This window comes from Sardina pilchardus, chromosome 21 (assembly GCF_963854185.1).
Source record: "Sardina pilchardus chromosome 21, fSarPil1.1, whole genome shotgun sequence".
NCBI lineage: Eukaryota > Metazoa > Chordata > Actinopteri > Clupeiformes > Clupeidae > Sardina > Sardina pilchardus.
In genome coordinates this window covers 22,074,189-22,097,014 of record NC_085014.1, presented here as the reverse complement: position 1 = coordinate 22,097,014, position 22,826 = coordinate 22,074,189, and the positions used below count along the sequence as shown (strand labels likewise).

Sequence of the window (22,826 nt, the reverse complement as noted above, 5' to 3'; positions counted from 1 at the left end):
GCCTGCGTCTGCAAACAAACACCTTTTGCCCATCACATTGCATACGTCGACGTAGACACACACCCACACGTACAGTACACACAAGTGCGTGGAAAACTGCATGCTATTGTCAGACATGCATGTTTGCGTAGCCACATATCTCCCCTTCGCCTGCTGATATGGGCCTGCATTCACACGTACTGTACACATACTACTATTGATGTGTGTCTACGCGCACTCTCCCTCACAAATACACACACGCGTGTGTGTATGGGTGTATGTGTAAGCGAGAGTGCAACTCGGCCGCGGTTTGGTGGGTGGGCGCGCTCTCAAGTGGACAGTTGGGCCAGCTCGTGGTCACTGGAAGAGCTGATCTGCCTCTCCACAGCCCTCTGGGTCTTGCAGGCGGCCATCTTGCCCTGGATGTCCCGCTTCTTCTCAAAGTAGTCCACCAGGGCCGGCTCGGTCAGCATGGAGGCCAGCACTTGCTCGAAGGTGATGGACCAGTCGGCGTCCGGCGCGCTCCCTCGCCTCTTGTCCCCCGCGCCGTTTCCGCCGCAGCCGATCAGCACGGTGTCGTCGGCGATGTCCTCGCACTGGAGCTCGCCGGCGCTCACCACCGAGTAGGAGGAGACCGAGGTGTCGTCCTTCCCTTCCTCGTCCGAGCCTCCGGCTCCCGACGGACCTCCTCCGGGCGGCCCCACCGTCTCCAACTGGGCCTCCGCCAGGGCCTTGCAGATCAGGGACTGCCCCGAGCTGCCCTCCCCGTTGGAGTCCTCTCTCTCTGGGCCGTCGGCTGAAGGCAGAGGCTGGGGAGGAGGTTGGGGCTGGGCTGGGGGCTCCAGAACTTTCTTGCCGGACCCGTTGTTGGAGAACTTCTTGCCCACCTCACCGATGCGCAGCAGGAGGCTGGCCACAGTGGCGATGGCGTGGTAGAGCTCCTGCTCCAGGGTGTCCTCGCTGAACATGTTGTAGAGCGTCTTACACACCTCGATGAACTGCTCCTGTGAAGACACGGCAACACCAGAGACCATCAGTGACTGTCAACACTAAGCAGTGCACTCACCTGGAACAGGTAGCAGCCTCAATATAGGACTTCATAGACCAGTATGGAAGCTCACACTATGGTCAAACAAGGTCAACTGTTGTAATGGGTACCTGGTTCATCCTGGGCAGGTCTTTGATGGTCTCTTTTTTGGGTTCCTTCTCTTTGGCCCACATCCTTAGGTAATATTTATAGTCCTTCACTTTCTCCTCTGCGAGAGAAAATGGTAGAAAGCAGGCTATTTACTACCGTCTTAAACCCCAAAATACTTTGTCAGAGTAATTGATTGGCCACTTTAATGAATATCAAGAGCACACAGATCTCCATCAAACTGTTAAAATATTAGCTCGCTGAGCTGCGCACCTTTCTTGTCTTCAGAGTCTCCATTTCCAGAGTCTCCTGCCTCCTTTACCTCTTCACCTGCAAACACACAGTCAATCATCAGCAAAGACAGCATCTCACCACCCTGCTGAAAAAAACAGCAAGAAACCAGCTTAGGCTGGTAGCTGGTTTTAGCTGGTTTTAGCTGGTCTTTGCCCAAAACACAGTTCTTATTGCTGGTCTTGCTGGTGTAGCTGGTTAGGCCACCAGCTAGACATGCTGGCGTGACCATCTGAGGAAGCTGGTCGTGCTGGTGTGACCAGCCTGTCGTTTGGGATACAGCTGGTTTAAGATGGTCATGCTGGTGACCAGCCTGTCCAGCTTGACAAAGATGGTCAAGCTGGTTTTCTAGAATGACCAACATAAGCTGGCGTGGCCAGTAAAAACCAGCAATGTAGACCAGCAACACCAACTAAAATGACCAGCTTAAGGTGGTACGACAATCAAAACCAGCTGAATTACCATCATAAGCTGGGTAAACCAGCTGAAGGTGTGTTTTCGCGAGAGTTTTGCTGGTCTAGCTGGTTAACCATCAAAGGGTGGTCAAACAAGCTGGTTAACAAGCTGGTCAACCAGCAAACCACCTTTAGCTGGTCAGGCTGGTTTTTTCAGCAGGGCACACACACAACCACTTAAGTAATAGAGACATGTCTACTAAATTAACAAACGTAAATGTTTTTAAAATTTCAATTTGTTTTTGTATTTCAATGGGAGGGGACTAGTGATGCGCGGGTGGGCTTTTTTTAAAACCCGCCCCAACCCGACTTTTCAGGAGATCCAAACCGCCCCGCCCAATCCGCAAAAATATGTTCGAATTGTGACCCAAATCCGACCCGACCCGCAGAAAGGAAAAAACGCATTTAACGTCTTTCCTAGCCTAATTAGCCCACATGAGGACAACAGCGGGTTACAATGATCGGTCATTTTGACAATCTGCGCTCCTCCACACCATTCATAATCTGCAGCCTAGACATAGCTAGTGTTAAATCTCATCTTCATAACAAGTTGCCATTCATATTTCCCCTTGCAACTTCATAGGCTAGCCTACTTTTGCGTTTAACACTGCCAAGCATTTAACAAGCACAGCTGTTTATTCGTGTAGCCTATGACAGAAGCGAGGTGTTCTCGCATTGTGCACAACCTTCGATATCCCAGATCATTAGGCTCCATGTCCATAAAGTAGCGAATGCGCGATTGACTTTTTCAGTCAGTCACGCATGGCGCAATTGGGTGCTGAATTTAGGAGAAATTATGTTTTGCGCTCGACCACACCTCCTGTATTGCAGGCGCATCGCCACCTAATATGTCGGAAGTTAACAAGTGAGAAATGTGCATTTTTACTTTTTTGACCCGACCCACCCGCAATATTTAGAAAAAACTATTAGGCCTACCCAAATCCGCCCGACCCGCGGGTAAACCCGCGGATATCCGCAGGTAATGGGCTGAACCGCGCATCACTAGAGGGGACACTTCCTGAACTAACATCAACACAGTTCTACGTCATGTTTAGACTGAGGCTGAAGGATGTGGCAGGCCATTTATATACTGCAGTTAAAAGGGTCAAAGTCCTCAAAATATGCATGGATGCTAGACCAAATACTCTCCAGAACAGGTAACTTGGTTGAATACATTAGACTTGTAAAATGTGTTTAACGTATGGAAGTTGACTGAAAGCAGTTCACATATACTAATATTGATTTGTATTATACTACAACAATTACCTTTTACAGGAGTCTGAAATTAGTTTATAGCAGGTCAAATATTGCCAGGATTATATTGAGTGTTAGAGGTAACACGCTAGAACACACACACATAGGAGGATAACACCAGAATATGAGTGTGGAAATCCAACAGGGAAACGAATTATGGAGACGAGGGAGAAGTAAGGGGAACCATCAACAGTGATGATAACAGAGTGATACAAAGCTTGAGGTTAAGATGAAGTCAGGTGGAGTGAGGGAAGATGGACAGAGATCTCTGAGTGAACCAAAGACTGAAACCACACGACTCTATTTATAGACTCAAAAGGCTATATGCACAGAGGGCTGTTCAGGTACCTCAATTGTTTCCGGTGGAGCCAGCTGTGTTGCTATTGCTCTGTTATTATTAATATACTTAATATCTACATGGACCCGCTGGGTTGTTGTACCCAGTGAATCAGGATGTTACGATGTAAAAGGAGTTATGTTTATGTTAAAATTGTTATTATTATTATTATTATTATTATTATTATTAATATAACAGAAGATGCAGTTACAACACAGCTAATACTCCACCAGAAACAAATGAGGTACCTGAACAGCCTTGCGGTCATATCGCCTACTATCGACTAATGCAGGACAAATTAAGAGACTCAACCGAATTCTAATGAACAGGAAACCGTAAAAGCCATCTCCAACTGACCCCGGGTGGATAAACACAGGTGTTATAAACTGTAAATGTGAACGAGTGAAATAAAATCAAGCCCAATATTCTTTCACCCAAAAACACACACCACCATACCAACATCACTGACGGACGGCAGACAGACTACTAATGTGTGTACAATGGTGAGATCAGATGTGGCGGGCGGCCCTCATGTGGAACTTCCCAGTGAAAGTGTGAACCGAGTGCCGAGGCTTTTCACTTCTACTGGGGGCACACAGAAACAAACCTTCAGCGACTTCCTGCACCAGGAAATCCAGATGAGACAGGAAGGGAGAATCTGGAGTGGCGAGACAATGAGAAAGAAGAGACAGAGAGAGTGTGAGAGTAAGAGCACGAGAGAAGGAAGAGAAAAGGAAGGAAGGAAGGAAGGAAGGAAGCAGAGAAGGATGCGGAGAGAGAAAGATAGAGAGAGCACAAGAGCAAAAGAGTGATCACAGGAAACAGGTAGGAAAGAGCAGACAAAAGGAAGAGAAAGTAAAGGAAGAAGATAGCAATAAGAAAGAGAGAGAGAATAGATGAGAGGAGACAGATGAAACAAGAGTATGAGGAAAATGAGGTTCAACAGAGCTCAACATCCATTCGGTCATGTTACACGTTAGTGGGACTGGCAATGCCCCATGCAAACATGCGGGGAGAGGATACACAGAAAAAACACACATGCAGAGTTTCAGAGGGACATTCTCTAGGTACCCTTGAATGACACCGAACACACATACACGTATTCCTATCCTTAAGGGGACATAAGTTATTATGGGGACCCTTCACAATGTAGACACCTACAATGGTTCTGTTCATGAGGTTTCCAATTCTGTTTGCCTACTGAGAGAGGCACACTGCTCTGAACGGTTTGAGCCATGGTATGCAAATTTAGGCCCAATGACTGAATGTGTTTACTTAGGTGCATGAGAGTAGGTTGGAGGTGTGTGTGTGTGTGTGTGTGTGTGTGTGTGTGTATAAAGACAAAATGTGTATACCCTGGAGTGTGTCGTCGTCTGTAAAGAACTGTGTTGCCTCCAGTGCTGACTCTGCCTCTTCTGGACACATGGCTGAGATAGAGAAAGAGAAAGAAAGAAAGAAAGAGAAAGAAAGAAAGAGAGAGCAATTCAGAGAAAGAGGAAAATGATCATCATTGTAAATACACCTAAAAATATTACACATTGGACAACAAGCACAGGAAAAAAGAATAACAATTCACGATGCCAAAACAGCTCCAGCTCTGAGTGTGTGCTCTAAATGCATCTGCAGCCTCCCCTGGACACACACACACACACACACACACTGCAGCCCTCGCAGCGTTGCTCTGTCGTGCAATCACACAAGCGCCTGCTGCTGACTCCAAATAACGGACTTCCTCCGCTTGTGCTGACTATCAGGCGAGGAAACCTGCATCTGTTCTGTTGTGTCAGTTGACTTCTGGCTCCCAACACGTGGGAGTGCACCCAGTATGGTCATACAGACTTCTGGTACCTTTCACTCAGTCAGACTGGAGTCTTGCTTAAGAACATAGACTGGTCTAAAGTGAGTGAAAGCAAAACAAGCTGGAGTTGCTTTGGAGTTTTATCCAGAGCAACAGGGACTCGTAGCATTGGGTTCGGGAGTTAAACCTGGGTCAACTGTTTCTAAGGCAATGCTATTTCTACTGCTACTCCACCACACCCTAGTAATATTGTTAATTGCTACGGCAATACTGTAGTCTCTAGTCTTAGGTCCCATGCTGCCTTATCCACTTCTTCCAGATCTACTTCCTTTATAACGGCTCTGCTCACAAATACAGAAAAAAAGTCTACCACAAGAATCCTTGCTGTCATTAGTCAATAATCGATTGCACTGCATGTACCACTTTCTTTGTATTGCATTACATCACACTTGTCCATAACAAGGAATTGACAAACTGTGTGGTGTGACTAGTAGGCAGGCAGGCACGCACGCACGCACGCACGCACGCACGCACGCACGCACGCACGCACGCACGCACGCAGTACAAATAGATAGTGTTTGCTTACCTGGAGGCAGATGGAGTTTGTAGAGGAGCTTGAGTTTCTCGGTCATGTCTCCATGATACATTCCACCTGAGGCCACGAGAGAGAGAGAGAGAGAGAGGGAGGGGGAGGAAAGGAGAGAGAAACAGACTCTTGATCAGTCTTCCACAGGATATACAGAGACTCTTGACCTCTCAAATAACTAGGCCTATGAAAGAATTGCCGACTCAGCGTAATACCCAGGACAAGCAAAGTATGTTTGTTACTGCAGCATGAGTCAGCAGCAATAATGACACCAGCGGAGGTCACCTCAGTCAGCGAGCACTCCCATTACCCATCTGACAGCTTTATTTACCAACTACAGGCAGCGATGCGAGGCCACGCAATATATTCACTAACCTCACGCTCCCTGGAAATGGACCTGCCATCACTAGCAGGGGGAGAACATCAATGAAATCACTGCATTTTAGATATGAACCAACCACAATTCAACCTATATTTTTATATCTTATATTTATACAGTATATTTTTATATCTTAGATCTATTTATATCTTTAGCTATATATATATATATATATATTTAAACAATATATGTTCCAAACACCCAATTGTTGATCTGGGTGACTTCTGTTATCTGTTAGTTCAGACCCAACATTTACATGTTTTTTTTTGTTTATGTATTTTTTGGGGCTTTTATGCCTTTTAATGTTATAGGATAGCGGAGAATGACAGGAAGTGAACGGGAGAGAGAGTCGGGGTGGGATCCGGAAAGGACCACGGGGCGGGAAACGAACCCGGGTCGCCGGCGTGTGGTGAAGGTGCCCAAGCCAGTTGCGCCACAGCTGGGGCCAACATTTACATCTTTACTACAGCCAGGACGGTGATATAGTCCCAAGACTCCGACAGCCCCCCCTTTGTTACCCCTAAACCCTCTTACTGAGGCCCGTGACGAACTCCTTGAAGTTGATGAGGCCGTCCTTGTTCTGGTCGAGCAGGCGGAAGAGGCGCGAGGCCAGCGTGGGCGTGTGGACGCCGCAGCCCCAGGGGCCCAGCGCGGAGAAGAGCTGGCCGAACTGGCCCAGGTCGATGCGGTACTGCTCCAGGTAGGGCAGGCTCGGGTCGTGCCGCTCCGCCGCCGTGCTGCTCGCGCCCCAGTAGCAGCTCATGATGTGCTTGGCCTACATACACACAAGGATGTGCACGCACACGCGCACGCACACGCACGCACACGCACACGCACACACAATCACACACACACACACACACACACACACACACACACACAGAGATACACACACAATCACACAAACAAAATAAATAAATCATGGGATGGACATGGGAATTATTGACCTAAACAGAACCGTACTTCAAGTCATTTAAAGAGATTTTCTAGCAAGTAATTATCTCTGTACATTGTTTTTTTTTTTAAGTATATTTTTTGGCCTTTTTTGCCTTTATTAGTATAGGACAGTGAAGAGGTAGACAGGAAACAAGTGGGAGAGAGAGATGGGGCGGGATCGGGATATGACCGCAGGCCGGATTCGAACCTGGGTCCCCGTGGGCACTCGGACCCGTAAATGGTATGGACGCTGTAGCCTGCTGCGCCACAGCGCCCCCCATCTCTGTACATTGTTGTGTGAAATATGACCGGCTGTATATTTTCATCAAAAGTAGGTCACCGGGCAGTTATATAAAATTCAACAAATCTTTAATGAGATTTTTTTTTTTTTTAAATGAGCCTCAACTGTCTAAGATGGCTGGACATGATCTTATTGTTCTGGACACCTGAGGACATGCAGCCTGGACAACTGCTCTGAGCACAGCTGCCAGGGAGCCACAACACACCAGCTCACCTTGAACAGGACGTACAGCTCCTCCAACTCCTCAATGCTGAAGGCTGAATCAGTCATGATGGCCCTCACCTGCAAGCATGACCACACACACACACACACACACACACACACACACACACACACACACACACACACACACACACACACACACACACACACACACACACACACACACACACACACACACACACACACACACACACACACACACACACACACACACACGAATCAATTGAAGCTTGGCCAGGCGAAAGTATCATTCATGAGTGATGAGTGGCGCATGCTCAGTCCAGACACTCACCACACTCCTCTTGGCCGTGTCCTCCAGAGACTGGATGACCTTTAACCTCTGCTTGAACCTCATCTGCTCAATGACGTCAGCACGGAGACTGCCAAACTTCTGCTCGTGGCCAAAGAGAAGACGATAGCGCACCCATGTGTGAGTGAGTGTGTGTGTGTGTGTGTGTGTGACAGAGAAAGAGAAATGATTAACACAGATGATTAAACAAAGGACCTTGTAAATGAGTAGTGACGGCAAACCCTACTAAGTGTGTTCTGGTCGTACATGTCAAGACAAGTCAGGCCCCTTTATTTGTCTAGCAAATGTAGACAACACAGAGCTTTACAGCGGAGCCAAGCAAAACAGATGTAAAGCACATAGATCAGAGGAAGGCTCACCTCATAGGAGGCCTTGATGAGCTCAAAGACGTCGATCTCTGGAGGTGGCTCGTCCCCACTGGTCAGAAGAGCGTGGAGGTGGGGAATGGGCGGAGACACGGTCTGCTTGTTCACAACATTATCCAAATACCTGATGGGAGAACAGGAAGAGGTTATTATTACAGTTCAAACACAATGGCTGGGCCTCTCGTTATTATTATCCAGCTAACAATATTGATATCAACATCCTTGTATTGTGGACAAATGCCTATCATACCATACCAAAATACCAATCATGCCATAGCTTTGGTAAGAGTTGTCGTGCCAGGATATTTTTAATGAACAGGATATCCCAGAAATTTGTTTGTTCCTTGTACGTACTAATGTAATCAAACATTTGAAGAACAGGCCATTCACTGTTCCTAATTCTTCAATGGTAATTTACTCCAAAGCCAACTACAGTGCAACCAATAAAAACATGTCCTCAGATGTGTCTTTTAAATATAAATGAAGTGATATGAACTTGTCAAGGAGTTTCAGACGGCATGAGTGACTAGCATGAATAGCATGTTATGAGTAGCATGAATCACCCAATAATCACTACAGCACAAGTCTTCATACAAACATGTCTAAGAACCAGGACCCCCCCCCCCCCGATCTCTCTCACCTCCCCAGGATGGTCATGGCCTCGCCCTCGTCGTTGCAGGCCATGAGCAGCTCCATGTTGGCGTGCAGCACGGCCAGGGAGACCTGGAAGACGAGCTTGATGCCCTCGTAGAAGAAGCAGTCGACGAGCAGCACGGCGCTGTGGAAGGGCATGACGCTGAGGAAGAGCGTGAGGAACCAGGAGAGCGAGATGGTGGAGATGACGCCCAGCTCCTGCATGTGCTCGTACAGCAGCGGCAGACACTCCCGCGTCAGCTCCTCAAACACGCCCTGGTCCACCAGGGCCCCTGAGGGACGAGCGACGGGGGGACACACACAGACACAACACACACAACACACACACACACAAACACACACACACACACACACAGAATATTTAGAATGGTATTCACAGAGGTCCAGGCATTCCGCATCACCCTCAAATCACCCCAGACAAATCAACAGAAAAAAAAGTACAGATGCTTCTCTTCTACATCTAAATTTACGTGACACACACAGAGACAAAGACACACACCTACGACCCTGGTGTTGTAGTAGTCCGGCAGCATTCTCTCACACAGCGCCACCAGCAGCCAAAAGGCCTCCTCTTCAGTGCAATACAGCAGCAACACAGACGTCACTATGTTCATCGCCTGAGAGAGAGAGAGAGAGAGAGAGAGAGAGTGAGGGAGAGAGAGATAGAGAGACAGATAGAGAGAAAGATAACATCAGCACAATGCATCAACCTTTCATAAAAGCAAATCCATCTTAGCAGTGTTTCATCTTAGTAAAAGCTGTAACTAGATACTACACAGCAGTGCTGGTGCCCACAAGCCCCCCAAATGAAAACACATGCATATTTCATGAGCGAGAACATGGAAGTTACTCTCTGGAGTCTCATTTGAAAAGCTGTTTCAGTGGTCTGCTCAATTAGGTCGCTTGGAAAGTACCCTTGACCTACTACTACTGCTTAAAAGAGGGTTGAAATAGACTGTGGTCAGCCTAGATGGGGAGTATGAGTATGACTGTACTGTATATATTTGCATGTGTGTGTGTGTGTGTGTGTGTGTGTGTGTGTTGGTGGGTATGTGCTGTGAATCCCACATGTACAGTATAGGGACATATACATTATCTGTAGCACTGGTAGCTGAGTGTCGGGAATGTGGGAGTGTTTGTATACACACCCAGAGGCAGCTCGTGTTATGTTTGCTTTCAACGGTTCCAGTGAATGTGTGTGTGTGTGTGTGGCAGGGGGAGGGGTGCGATGGTGTGTGTATGTGTGTGTGTGTGTGTCTGTAAACTAGCCTGACGTCGTCATACTCAATTCCAGTCAGAATTAGCGTCTGACACGGTTCCATTGGGATGTGATTATGGCGCGTGTTTCAACTGACACAGGGGCTCTTCTTCTCCACAAATGCCTTATTGTTTTCTAGTGCCAATAATATCTTGTACAACAGACATCATAGCGAAATCCAAATGTCTACCTTTTATCAACAGCATTTTTGTTAGGAAGAACTGGGAAGAATTAAACACTTTTTATTCAGATGTCACTTACAAAAGGCATCATACTGAAAGCTAATAATTTGTCACTACCAACCTACATCTGTCCTCTGAACAAAACCGTTCAGGAGTTGTGGTCCGAACCGTGACTTCGTACAGCTCCACAACGGAACAAATCCAGATTGAACTTCTTGACCACAAACGTTGTGGGTGGGGCTAAGTTTGGATGAAATATAGGCTATCTGTAAACCTCATTGTAAAAGTAAACTAAGGTTTCAGTCGGTAGTTCCCCTCTATTTGTCTGGACAAAGCAAATATTAGTATTCAGGTCACTAGGCTGTGGTGGTAGCATCTGCATGTTCAAGTGTGCATGCTCATTTAGTAGTGGTCTATACACAGTCTACATCTGTGTGGTTGTGTGGCTGTGTGTGTGTGTGTGTGTGTGTGTGTGTGTGTGTGTGTGTGTGTGTGTGTGTGTGTGTGTGTGTGTGTGTGTGTGTCCATGAACCTTACAGTAAAGGTAAACTATAAGAATTTAGTTGGTAGTTTCCCTCTATATTCATACACATGCACAAAGCAAATATTAGGACTGAGGTCACTATGTAGCAAACGTAGCATCTGCATGCTCAAGGGTGCATGCTCACTTAGCAGTAGCCTATGCTAGTGCTTTTAACTGTGTGTGTGCGTGTGTGTGTGTGTGTGCGCGTCTGTGTGTGTGTGCATGCGTGCAGCATCTGCATGTTTAAGTGTGCATGCACACTTAGTAGCAGCCTATGCTTTATCTGTGTGTGTGTGTGTGTGTGTGTGTGTGTGTGTGTGTGTGTGTGTGTGCCATGGCTAGGTTTGCGAGTGCCCACCTGGCAGTAGCCGATGTTGGGGTTGCGGTAGGCGTAGGCGGTCAGCACGCGGCGGAGCGCGGCGATGCCCATCTCGTTCTGGAAGGCGTGGTGCTCGGGCATGGAGCGGTGCAGGTCCCGCTCGATCTCCTCGGTGGCCAGCGTGCAGCGGCCCATGGCCTGCTCCACCAGCTCAGCGTAGTAGCCCGGGTGGGTGGCCATCTCATTCTGGGCACCTGAGACAGGAGGATGGAGGGAGAGGGTCAGGGAAGGAGAGAGAGAGAAAGAGAAAGAAAGAAAGAAAGAAAGAAAGACGGTAAGGGGAAAACAAAGAAAATAAGGAATGAAAAACACAAATACACAATGGCAAGATTTTCTGACATCATGGCCAACTTACTTTTTCAATGTGTCTTACAGCACAGGCTGATACTCAAAGTAGTTTGAATTATTGTTACATGCACTGGAAAACTCCCTTAATGATAAAACCTCTCATCACAGAATAAGTGATGATATTTCCACAAATCAAATTCTTTATAGAAAGTGCTGAGGTCAGTGAACTCCTATTCAATTAACTGTAAGCAACAACCCTGTAGTATTGCAATTGGGACAGACAAAAGGGTCCCTGGGTAAGTTCCTCTTGTTTTGGTTCCACGAGGTAGTGATGCTGTTGTTGCTATGAACAGGGCAAGTATCAGGTGATCATGTGAAACCATGAGTCATAAAAAGGTCACAAGTTCATGTTGGAACAACTGTCGCAGCTGCCATGGCAACTAGCCAAGTAAGGGCAAGTTCCATTTAGTATCTCTCCACAGAGAGTTTTGAAAAACTCAAACACATTGAAACATAATTGCGTATGTTTGAGTCACAGATCTCAGTGATTTGCAGAGACATGGAAATATACTCCATGGTGCTGGTCACTCTTATGGAAACTGTAGTGAGTAAACTCATATTATGATCAAACAGCATTCCTTGAAGGAAAAGTCGTATCCAATAATCTCAGAAGGTTTTTACATGCTATTGACGTTGTAGAGCAAATCACAAATTCCTGAAAAGTTTGTATTCCCAAACTACAGTACTATACTAAAATCATATACCACTCCAAAAATCTTGCACATCAACTTATAGACTTCAAGCTAACATATCTGGCATATTCTCTGTTCTGTGCCTTTGAAATTTTTTCAAACAGTTGGAATTGCACTCCCTGCCCCAATCAGGCACATGGCACAACAGCGTGCATGTAGTAAAGGCTGCATCCCAATCAGACAATTCTCTGGAATGATAAATGTTCTGTACTATCATCGCAGCCCAACCCCTCTGCCTTCTTTTTTTGAACACTTTATTTTAAAGTTTTCCAACATACAATAATACAATATGATCAGAAATTCAGAAATCATACCCAGATTAGAAGGAACATATACAGACAAAATGACAATACAGGCACAAGCACGTTAAGAAAAAACAAATTAAAGAGGAAAGAAAAAGGAAAAAAGACAGGGAAAAAATTCAATAAATAATTATTATTTTTAAATAATATATATATATATATGTAAAACAAAAGACTATAACAACAACAACAAAGACACAAATGTATGCACAAGCTCAATGCACTTGTTATTTCGGAACAATTGTAGGAAGGGGAAAATTATGCAAGGGTTAGGTTTTCTACACAACTAATGAATGTAGACCATGTTCTATCAAATCTTTTATATGAACCACCCAGATCAGATCTTAGTTTCTCTATTTGAAGGGCCATCATAACATCATTTACCCACTGCACAAAAGAAGGAGGACAAGTAGCCCTCCATCTGAAAAGAATCAGTCTGCGGGCTAGAAGTGAGGAGAACGCAATAGCATTTGATTGGTATTTGTTCAGCTTATATTCCTCTGGAGGAACTCCAAATATTGCTATATATGGGTTAGGTTCTATTGTTTTTTGGCAGATTTCTGTATATACCTCAAATATTGACGTCCAAAAGTTGTATAGTGAATTACATGACCAGAACATATGTCCCATAGTTGCTGGGGACTGATGACATCTACTGCAGCTAGAATCGTCTGTTTGAAATATTTTTGAAAGATGGGCTTTGGTAAAGTATAAGCGATGAAAAACTTTAAATTGAATCAAACGGTGTCGGATACATATGGATGATGAGTAGATATGCCTAATAGCTTCATTCCATATAGTTTCTGGGATGTCAACACTAAGGTCTTCTTCCCATGCAGTTTTTCTCCTGATTAGTGATGGGGGGTCAATCAGTTGAATTGTATTGTATACCCTGGAGATATGGCCTTTCAGGTTTCTCATAACTTGTAGGCAGTCTGCTAAAGGAGAATCTGGTGGGAGGAGAGGAAATGTACTAAAATACTTCATGGCAAAGCTTCTCACTTGTAGGTACCTGAAAAAGTGAGTTCGAGGAATGTTGAAGTTCTTGACTAATGTGTCAAATGACATGAAAAGGTTATCAATAAAGAGATCCCTGAAAAACAATATGCCCTGCCTGCTCCAGAGTATGAATGCTGAATCAATTTGAGATGGGAGAAACAGAGGGTTTGATGTTATAGGAATAGATGTCAGTGTCTTTTTACAATTGAAGTGCCGCCTACATTGAAACCAAATTCGTATTGTATTGTGGACCACTGGGTTTTTAGCACAGCTTTGTAGCTTAATCGGGAGAGAGGAACTGATGAGAGCAACAGGTGAGATAGGAAGGCTAGAATGCAGCTCCATTGTAGCCCATGTAGGACCTTCACCAGACTGAAAAGTAGAGAGCCAAATGGGTAATTTTGTGATATTCGCTGACCAATAATAGTGTAAGAAATTTGGCAGTGCTAAACCTCCTATTTTCCTTGAACCTTGTAAATGGGCTCTGTTGATTCGTGCAATTTTGTTATTCCAAATGAAGGCTGATATAATTGTGTCAAGTTTCTTAAAAAAAGATTTAGGTAGAAAAATTGGAATCATACGAAAGAGATATAAAAATCTAGGTAGTACTGTCATTTTGACAGAGTTAATCCGACCAGCAAGAGAAATAGGGAGAGTCGACCATTGGGTCAAGTCCTGTTTAGTGCGCTCCATTAGTGGGTTAAAGTTACTTTTAAACAAAGTCTTGAAAGTACGTGTAATCTGTACCCCAAGATAGGTGAATGAAGTGGATTCCACCTGGAATGGGAGATAATTATAGTCGATGTCACTTGCTAGTTGATTCACAGGGAAAAGAAGACTTTTGTTTAGGTTCAGTTTATACCCTGATAGGGTGCCAAATGTATGCATAATCTCCAAAATTTTAGGAATAGTATTACCTGGCTCTGAGATGTATAGAACCAAATCATCAGCATACAGTGACACTTTATGACTGATGCCGTCTCGCATAATACCTGAAAAGTCATTATTTGCTCTTAGAGCAATAGCTAAAGGTTCTATAGCTAGGTCAAACAATAAGGGGCTGAGGGGACAGCCCTGGCAAGTACCCCTTTGTAGTGGAAAGTAAGCTGAGGTAGTATTGTTGGTTCTCACTGTTGATACAGGTGAAGAGTATAAAGTTTGAACCCAGGATTGAAAGTAAGGACCAAAACCAAACTTATTTAAGATAAAAAATAAATATCCCATCTCTACGCGGTCGAATGCCTTCTCGGCATCTAGGGAGACAATAACCTCAGGTGTGACTGTAGAGTGGTCAGAGTGTAGTATGTTAAGCATACGCCTGACATTGAAAAAAGACTGTCGATTCGCAATAAAACCAGTCTGGTCTGGATGTACAATGGAAGATATCACCTTCTCAAGACGAAGAGCCAGGATCTTACTGAGGATTTTATAATCTACATTCAGCAAACTAATTGGTCGATAGGAACCACATTGTCTGGGGTCCTTACGTTTTTTTAATAGTACAGAGATTGTTGCCTGAGTCATGGTTTGTGGAAGCGCCTCTTTCGTATGGGATTCAGAGAACACTGCACATAACAAAGGTGTCAGTTTGTCAGAGAAAGCTTTATAAAATTCAGATGGGAAGCCGTCAGGGCCTGGGGCTTTCCCACTTTGTAACGCACCTATGGCCTGAGTGATATCAAGTTCAGAGACTGGGTTTTCTAAGGCTGTGAGCTGATCTTGGCTTATAGATGTAATGTCTAGAGTGTCCAGGAATGAGTCTATGGCCAGTGGGTCACAGGTACACTGGGAGGTATACAGATTTGAGTAAAACTGTTTAAATGCATCATTAATTTTCGTGTGGTTTGTTAGAATGCCTCCAGATTCATCATATATTTCCGGTATTACATTATTACTTAAAGATCTCCGTAGCTGATGCGCTAAAAGTTTGCCAGCTCTTTCACCCCTCTGCCTTCTAAATAATGATTCACAGCTACCCCTCACCCCTAAATCAGCTCTGATTGCTCCCAGCATTGTTCAGGCTCACTGCACTCCTCCCTGGTTTCACCCTTATCTGCCCATAACCCAGTGCTGGCTAACTGCCCATCAGTAGATCTCCTCCCACGAGTGCACAACTGCACGCCTCAACAAGGCCAAACCCACAACTCTCCAGGTGTCCATCCAAGATCTCCTCATAAAATAAACAGAACATTCTGGTTTAAATGCCAGAGTCAGAAAGCCCTCCTTCCTTTTTTCTGTGTGTACTTGTTGACCATTGTCACCGTCTCTTCATGTCTCATATGTTGTATAAGTTGTTCTGTTGTTTATGATTTATGTGTGTTCACTTTTAAACTTTAAAATCATTCCATTTGATTCCAAAACAGTTCCATTCTCAACTCCGTTCAATCTGCTGCCCTACCAAATGATAAATAAATGCAGACACAGACACACCTCCTCACTGTGTATCAAGTATCACGCTCTCTCGCACGCACACACACACACACACACGCGCACACGTACACATACACGCACACCTCTTCACTGCATCAAGTATCATGCTCTCTTGCGCATTCAAGTGCGCACGCATGCGCACACACACACACACACGCACGCACACACATTCTACACCTCACCCACATCTTTCCGGCAAATATATAAATAAGCAAATAAGATCTTTCCCACAGCTTCTACTCAGACAGACATACCACAAACACACACACACAAGTTCTACACACACACACTCACACAACTTCTACACCTCACCCACATTTTTCTGGTAAATATACACACATATAAGATGCTCATCTCTCACAAAGTGACAGACACACATACATATACATTCACACACACATACATACATACTCGAGCGAACACACAAATCAGATAGCGTATTTCAACACCCCTATTAAAAAAGAAAAAAAAAAACACACACACACACAAACTGCCTCACCTTACGGTCTTGTAGACACAGCTGCAACTGAACTCAACTGAACTCAATCACAACCCCCCCACCCCCCAATCTCCCTCCACCAAACCTGCAACCAACCACCCACCCACCCACCCCTGGGGCAGCAAGGTGGAGCTCCTACCAGAGAAGAGTAGCCACAGCTCCCCCCTCAGACTCTCGGGGATGCCGTTGAGCACCAGCTCCCGGGTCTTGGAGGTGCGGTACATGCACACCCCGCGGCCAAACTCAAAGAAGTGGATGTTCCAGGCCTCCTCCTTCATCTTCTCTTTGGTCTGGGACGGGGAGAGATAGGGAGAGAACGACCACGTTAGTGTGTGTGTGTGTGTGTGTGTGTGTGTGTGTGTGTGTGTTCAAGAGAGATCGAAATAGACAGAAAGACAGGTGAAAAGATGTGTGAAGGCCGAAGAGGAAATTATATTACATGTCTGACGCTTTTTAATTAAAGCGACTTCCAACAAGGGAAATGAAGAGGTAGGCAGGAGAAGATGGAGATACAGACAGAGAGATAGAAAGAGAGACAGAGAGACAGGAAGAAAGAGAGAAAGAAAGTGACTAGGAAAGAAAGAAAGATAGAAAAAAAGAAATGTTTTCCTTTCGTGCTATGCACACTAGTGTCCACAAGGGGGCGCTAGGGCAAAAGTAGCAACAAGAAAACATTCTTTATTTTTAGGTCAGTGTTCACTTTGGAGTTTCACATACGCTGACTTGAATGAGTGTGTAGTCAGCACTACATCCGGAATCTATGCAGATCAAAGGCTTTCATTGCCATTCACATCTTTATCACTTAAAAAGCCAACCAGGACAGGTATTTCATTCTGCGATGTTCTGATTTGGGAATTTGAGGAATCACATCAGGAAATAATGCATTGTACTGATGTTGGGTTGCATGAACCTTCCTCAAGACCTTGACAAGTGCAAAAAAAAAAAGGACACATGGGTCCCTGACCCTGAGCCGTGGCGTGAACAGCCACGTTGCACGGATGGCCTGACCCCTGAGAAGCTAGAGTGGACAGAGCGGCAGTAATGGAACTCACAGCCTTGGGGCCCATGATCTCCTCGGGCGCGTCCGTCTGGTAGATGCGGAGGAGGCCCTGCTTGGCAGTGGGCAGGTCGGGGCAGTAGTAGCGCTGCTGCTGCTGCTGCTGCTGCGGGGGCTCCCCGGCCCCCAGGGAGGGGGGGCTGGACGGAAAGGTGGGGGTGGTGGGGCTGGGCGTCTCCTGCAGGAGGAGCGGTCAGAGGGAGACAGGACACTCGGCTTGAATCGGACGCTCAGCGGCTCAAGTTGTAAACAACATGCGTGTGTAAATAATGTGATAAGACACAGCCAAGCAAGCGATGGAGCAGTAAGTAGGTTGGAGGGGGGAAAAACTGGGTAAATAGGTAAACAAAAAACAACCACAACCACAAGATCAACCACAACAATAAACCACTACCAGAGGGACTGGTGGGGTCTTCAGGTGGGGGAGGGATGGGTCACACCACAACAAGGTACACAGGCAGTGACAGTCAGTACCTGCTGATTGACAGCTAATTCGGCCAATTGTCGGCTCCAGCGACTGAATGACTGACTCACTGATTGGCCGCTAAGCGGGAGCTGGTCGCCTTCGCTCCACAGGCGGTCGGGCGTGCGCTGCAGGAAGTCCGAGATGCGCTGCACCAGGAAGTCGCGGTCTTTCAGGTTGGCGAACAGGAAGGTCATCTTGTTCTTGGTGCTGATGGACAACGGGCTGGGCAGGACGCTGCTGCTGTCCGCCTTCTCCACGATGGACACCTGGGACAGAGCGGGAGACGCCGCGTGGGAATTACTGCGGTTCATGTTTACACTGGGATTACACTGCTAATGTACTTACACTTAAGTGTGTTACTGAAACACTTCAAGCTGATCAAGACTTCAAAACAAATAAATAGACCCAACAGAAGACCCAACAGAACAGCTACAGTATATAACTGGGGCTCTGGGGTTCTGGTTCTATACTAAGCAAAGTATTTAAGCATCAAGCCTATTTGACTGCAAGTACATTATAATAATGCATAAGTAGTTGCTATTCCTAAACTAATCATTAATGTGTGCACATTATTAACAGAATGTGCTCTGCTCTGTGTGGTAAGGTGTAGTGTTGTCTACAGGAGTGAGTGTGTGCGTGTGTGTGTATGTATGCGCATATGCGTATGATGTGTTAAATGTGTATGTGTGTGTGTGTGTATGAATGTGTGTGTGTGTGTGTGTGTGTGTGTGCACATGTGTGTGTGTGTGTGTGTGTGTCCACATGTGTGTGTGTAGTGGGCTTCCCTCACCTCCCTCAGAGGGATAATGAGTTGGCACATGTCTTCCTCGCGGCTGGCGAAGCAGATGTAGTTGTTGGACACGAACATCTGGCCCACCACATGCATCTTGGCGAAGGGCGTCCAGAGAGTGCAGTCTGTGTGCCCGTCCAGCCGCTCATCGTGGGTCAGACGGAACAGGGCCCGGTAGCGCTCGTTCTTCGCCCTGGCGTCCAGATCCCTGGAACAGGTCATCAAATCAACAACGTCATAACAAGCACCAGTATTCTGTGTTTCTGTAGGTGGATTTCTTTGCGACGGCTTCTCATTCAAGACTACAAAAATTGCCAAAACAGTGGGTTTCATTGAGGATTTCAAATGGCCAAAACAAACAAGGGAGCTCGTAACCACAAAGAACAGGAAAATAACAGAAACTACCAAAAAGTACTTTTTTTGTTTTTGTTTTTTGTTCAAATCAGCTATGCTACTGTACTGCTCAAAAGAACTGTGGTGTTTGTACACAGTCCAGAAGACAAATATACAGTGGTGTCTCAGACTGAACCATAACATAAACAAACAAACAAACAAACAAACAAACAAACATACAGTGGTGTCTCAGACTGAACCATAACATAAACTATCCCCACCAAAACACACAGAGCTTCAGGAGCACAGAGGGGAGGGTGTCATTTGATAGGCTGTTCAGCTCAAATATCAACAACCTTTTGCAAAACCAAGGCCAAATTGCCAGCTGTTCCTTCAAAGGCAACATCTTAATTATATCATGGATAAGTTGGTCTTGTCAAGGTAAGTGACATGAGTGTGATTCCCTACACTGTTTTGTGCTTTTGGATAAATACAGAATAGAGGCTTCACTAGGTTCCAGCACCCCAGCCTCGAAGATACAGTATATCCTGTGTGGAGCATCTAGCAGTACAATTAAAAGGATTTCAAGCACTTTTTTTTCTCCACTTATTGTTTTGTTTAAGAGGGGTCAGAGTTCAACTGGAATATGGAAGTGGACGACAGGATGGGTCAGCTGGCTGGCTCGACCGCTTTCTGCACTTCCATGCAGAAGTGAGCAAACAGCGGAACACACTGCGGACACTTCTCCCGACCCGCATGACTGCTGTTTTGAAAAAAAACGATAAGGAAGTGCAACCATGTGACGGCACACACACCCTGCGGCACGGACACACAGCGCCGTGCCACAGCTACAGTATGTTGTCATATGCATGGGCGGCCATATTCCCAGAGCATTGATTTCTATGAGAGGGGGAGTGGAGGGGTGGGGACATTGGTGTGACTAAGCAGGTTGGTAAAGAGCACATGCATACAGGGCACGGCTAGCGGGACATCTTTTCATTGAGAGCCACTAAGGCCTCATGAAACGTATTGACAGCAAGTACTCTCAAGCCAATCAATTTCATTAAAGGAGGTCCATTTAGAGGAGAGCTCTCTCTCTCTCTCTCACACACACACACACACACACACACACACACACAGAGGTGGGCACAAATACATCAAAAACTATTTTGTTACAAATTACAAATACTGGCTTATAAAATGTAGTTCCCATCTTTGAGATTCAAGAGGTGTGTATCTGGTATCTCTATCTCTAGTCTGCGCAAGTAGAAGGAAGTGACAGATATAGAAAAGATAGAAAGCTCTCAACTCTCTGAAGAAGACACAGTAGTGTCGAAACGTCAGTTCTTTTGTTTGCACCATTAAAGACTGCAAGTGTATTCAGTGTGCTCCAGTCTCCTTCCTAATTGATTCTCCTGTAAGTCCTACTGAGAAGCACCTGAAATAGCAGAAGATTTTGGATTTTGGATGCGCAGAGTTCTTCATTTATAAAAGATAGAAAGCATTCGTCAAACTTTTCTCCATAAAGGCCAAGATGAAAGTGCAGCTTTTCCTCCTCATGACCCTCCTCGGCAACACACACAGCGGTAAGTCCCACTCTTTCTCATTGGATCTACGATGGATTTTCGCAGGCCTACACAGGAATGATTCTCCATTGAATCTGTCAAGTGTGTATATAAAAAGCTTCTCTTCTGAGGAGTAGATTGTCTATATCTCCCCCTCATCTGGGAATAGAGACCTATTCAATCCCAATACATCTGAGGGTGGATAGGTTATGCTTTAATGCACTGAAATTAACTACCACTGGATCAACGGATACCGACCGATGTTCTTGGAATGAATAGATAGATTAGATTAAAGAGGAACTATGCAGGATTGGCGATTTCATCTCTGGTTTCGGTTTCGTTGTTCGTTTTCGCTCGTTTTATGCTTGCATTTTCTCTGCAGAGCTTCCCCGACAGCTTTAGCGTGTATATTTATACATGTATAGGCTATATTTAAATATAGAAATTGCAAGCGTGGTTCTTCGTCTCAGACTTCCAGATGTAAACAAGGAGCGATCGTCTCCTGCAGAAAGTTGCATAGGGTCTCTTTAAATTAATAGATTACTGTTAGCACAAAGGGTAGAAACTTAAGTATTATTGTGTATTTGGTAATATTGTTTAAAGATGTGTGGTTTATGGTTGTTAAATTCACTTGCATTCCACAGATACTATGTATGGAATAGAAGGACAGTCCATCACTCTACCTGGAACCAAACCAAATGGACACAAGGATTTTGTTCAGTGGACATTTAATGACACAGTCATTGTGGATTGGGATGGAGAGATGAAGCAACCTGGCTATAGTTATTCAAACATGGAGCTGGACATCAAAACATTTTCTCTGACCATCTCAGATCTTCAACCAAAGGCTTCTGGACGGTACATACTCAGAGTAGATCACTTTGATGTACACGCCTATCAGCTTGTTGTATTAGGTGAGTAGGATTTGTGAGCCTTCTTGTTTTTAAAGAGACCCTATGCAACTTTCTGCAGGAGACGATCACTCTTTGTTTACATGTGGAAGTCTGAGACGAAGAACCACGCTTGCAATTTATATATTTAAATATAGCCTAAACATGTATAAATATACACGCTAAAGCTGTCGGGGAAGCTCTGCAGAGAAAATGCAAGCATAAAACGAGCGAAAACGAACAACGAAACCGAAACCAGAGATGAAATCGCCAATCCTGCATAGTTCCTCTTTAAAGCATTACTGTCCAGTTTTCTACCCCTCAGTAAGTGAGTTGGTGGTGTCTGAGACAGGAGTGTATAATGGCTTAATAAAAAGTATGAGGGCGTCCATAGGGTACTAAGTCATTCATACTCTGCCATATAACAGGGAGATTGGTGTCTGTGTCTAGAACTCCTTGTGGTGATCTACAGTATGTAGTATTGTTGCACCTGTTTAGAAATTGTTACATGTCATGTGCATCAGTTCTGGTCAATTCAGATAAGTATTATGGTGCTTAATGATATTCTTTCTTTTCCTTTGCAGAAACTGATGACAAATCACGTGGTCTGGTTTCTGTACCTGGTAACAGATCACATGTTCTGGTTTCCACACCAGTTTCTCTCTTCTTCTTCCTCCTACTACTAATTTTTGTGAGGTGGAGCCAATTCAATTCAAATTCCAATTCATGAATTGAATGTCAATTCTAAACGTCAATTCTAAAATTCAGAATTCCGCTGACTGACAAGGATGTCCATTAATTGGCTTGACTCCATGATGGTTTCTGCTGACCTGGTTCCCCACATCACTTCTGCATATGGGTTATTGCTTTACCAACTCTGCCGGTCTCTGCCTGGCTGTCTGTGTCTTTCTATGGGTTGCAGGGCAGAGTCAAGTCACAGGTGCTGCTCATCACCTGATTGGGACACCTGTACTATAAAAGAGGACCTGTCTGGAGCTCGGGATTCTGCTCATACTCTGATTGACACAACACTATACTTTCTTACCATCTCATGCACCTCATGTTTTCATAAAAAAAACTTTACGGTAACTCATTGGCAACTTCTGCTGCC

The 22,826-nt window shown here is 45.2% G+C and overlaps 1 protein-coding gene across 1 annotated transcript in view; it reads right to left on the bottom strand.

Annotated features, from left to right (window-relative positions):
* Nucleotides 1-22,826, bottom strand: part of LOC134069301 (TBC1 domain family member 9B) — a gene marked incomplete in the record, with an annotated part of 30,738 nt that overhangs the window by 2,088 nt on the left and 5,824 nt on the right. The window contains 17 exon segments of the mRNA XM_062525253.1: nucleotides 2-983; nucleotides 1,138-1,235; nucleotides 1,388-1,444; nucleotides 4,059-4,109; nucleotides 4,807-4,878; nucleotides 5,836-5,901; nucleotides 6,749-6,989; nucleotides 7,665-7,733; nucleotides 7,966-8,064; nucleotides 8,343-8,472; nucleotides 8,989-9,274; nucleotides 9,502-9,619; nucleotides 11,324-11,538; nucleotides 16,754-16,904; nucleotides 17,667-17,849; nucleotides 18,206-18,403; nucleotides 18,928-19,135. Coding sequence (XP_062381237.1) covers nucleotides 309-983; nucleotides 1,138-1,235; nucleotides 1,388-1,444; nucleotides 4,059-4,109; nucleotides 4,807-4,878; nucleotides 5,836-5,901; nucleotides 6,749-6,989; nucleotides 7,665-7,733; nucleotides 7,966-8,064; nucleotides 8,343-8,472; nucleotides 8,989-9,274; nucleotides 9,502-9,619; nucleotides 11,324-11,538; nucleotides 16,754-16,904; nucleotides 17,667-17,849; nucleotides 18,206-18,403; nucleotides 18,928-19,135 — 2,917 coding nt within the window.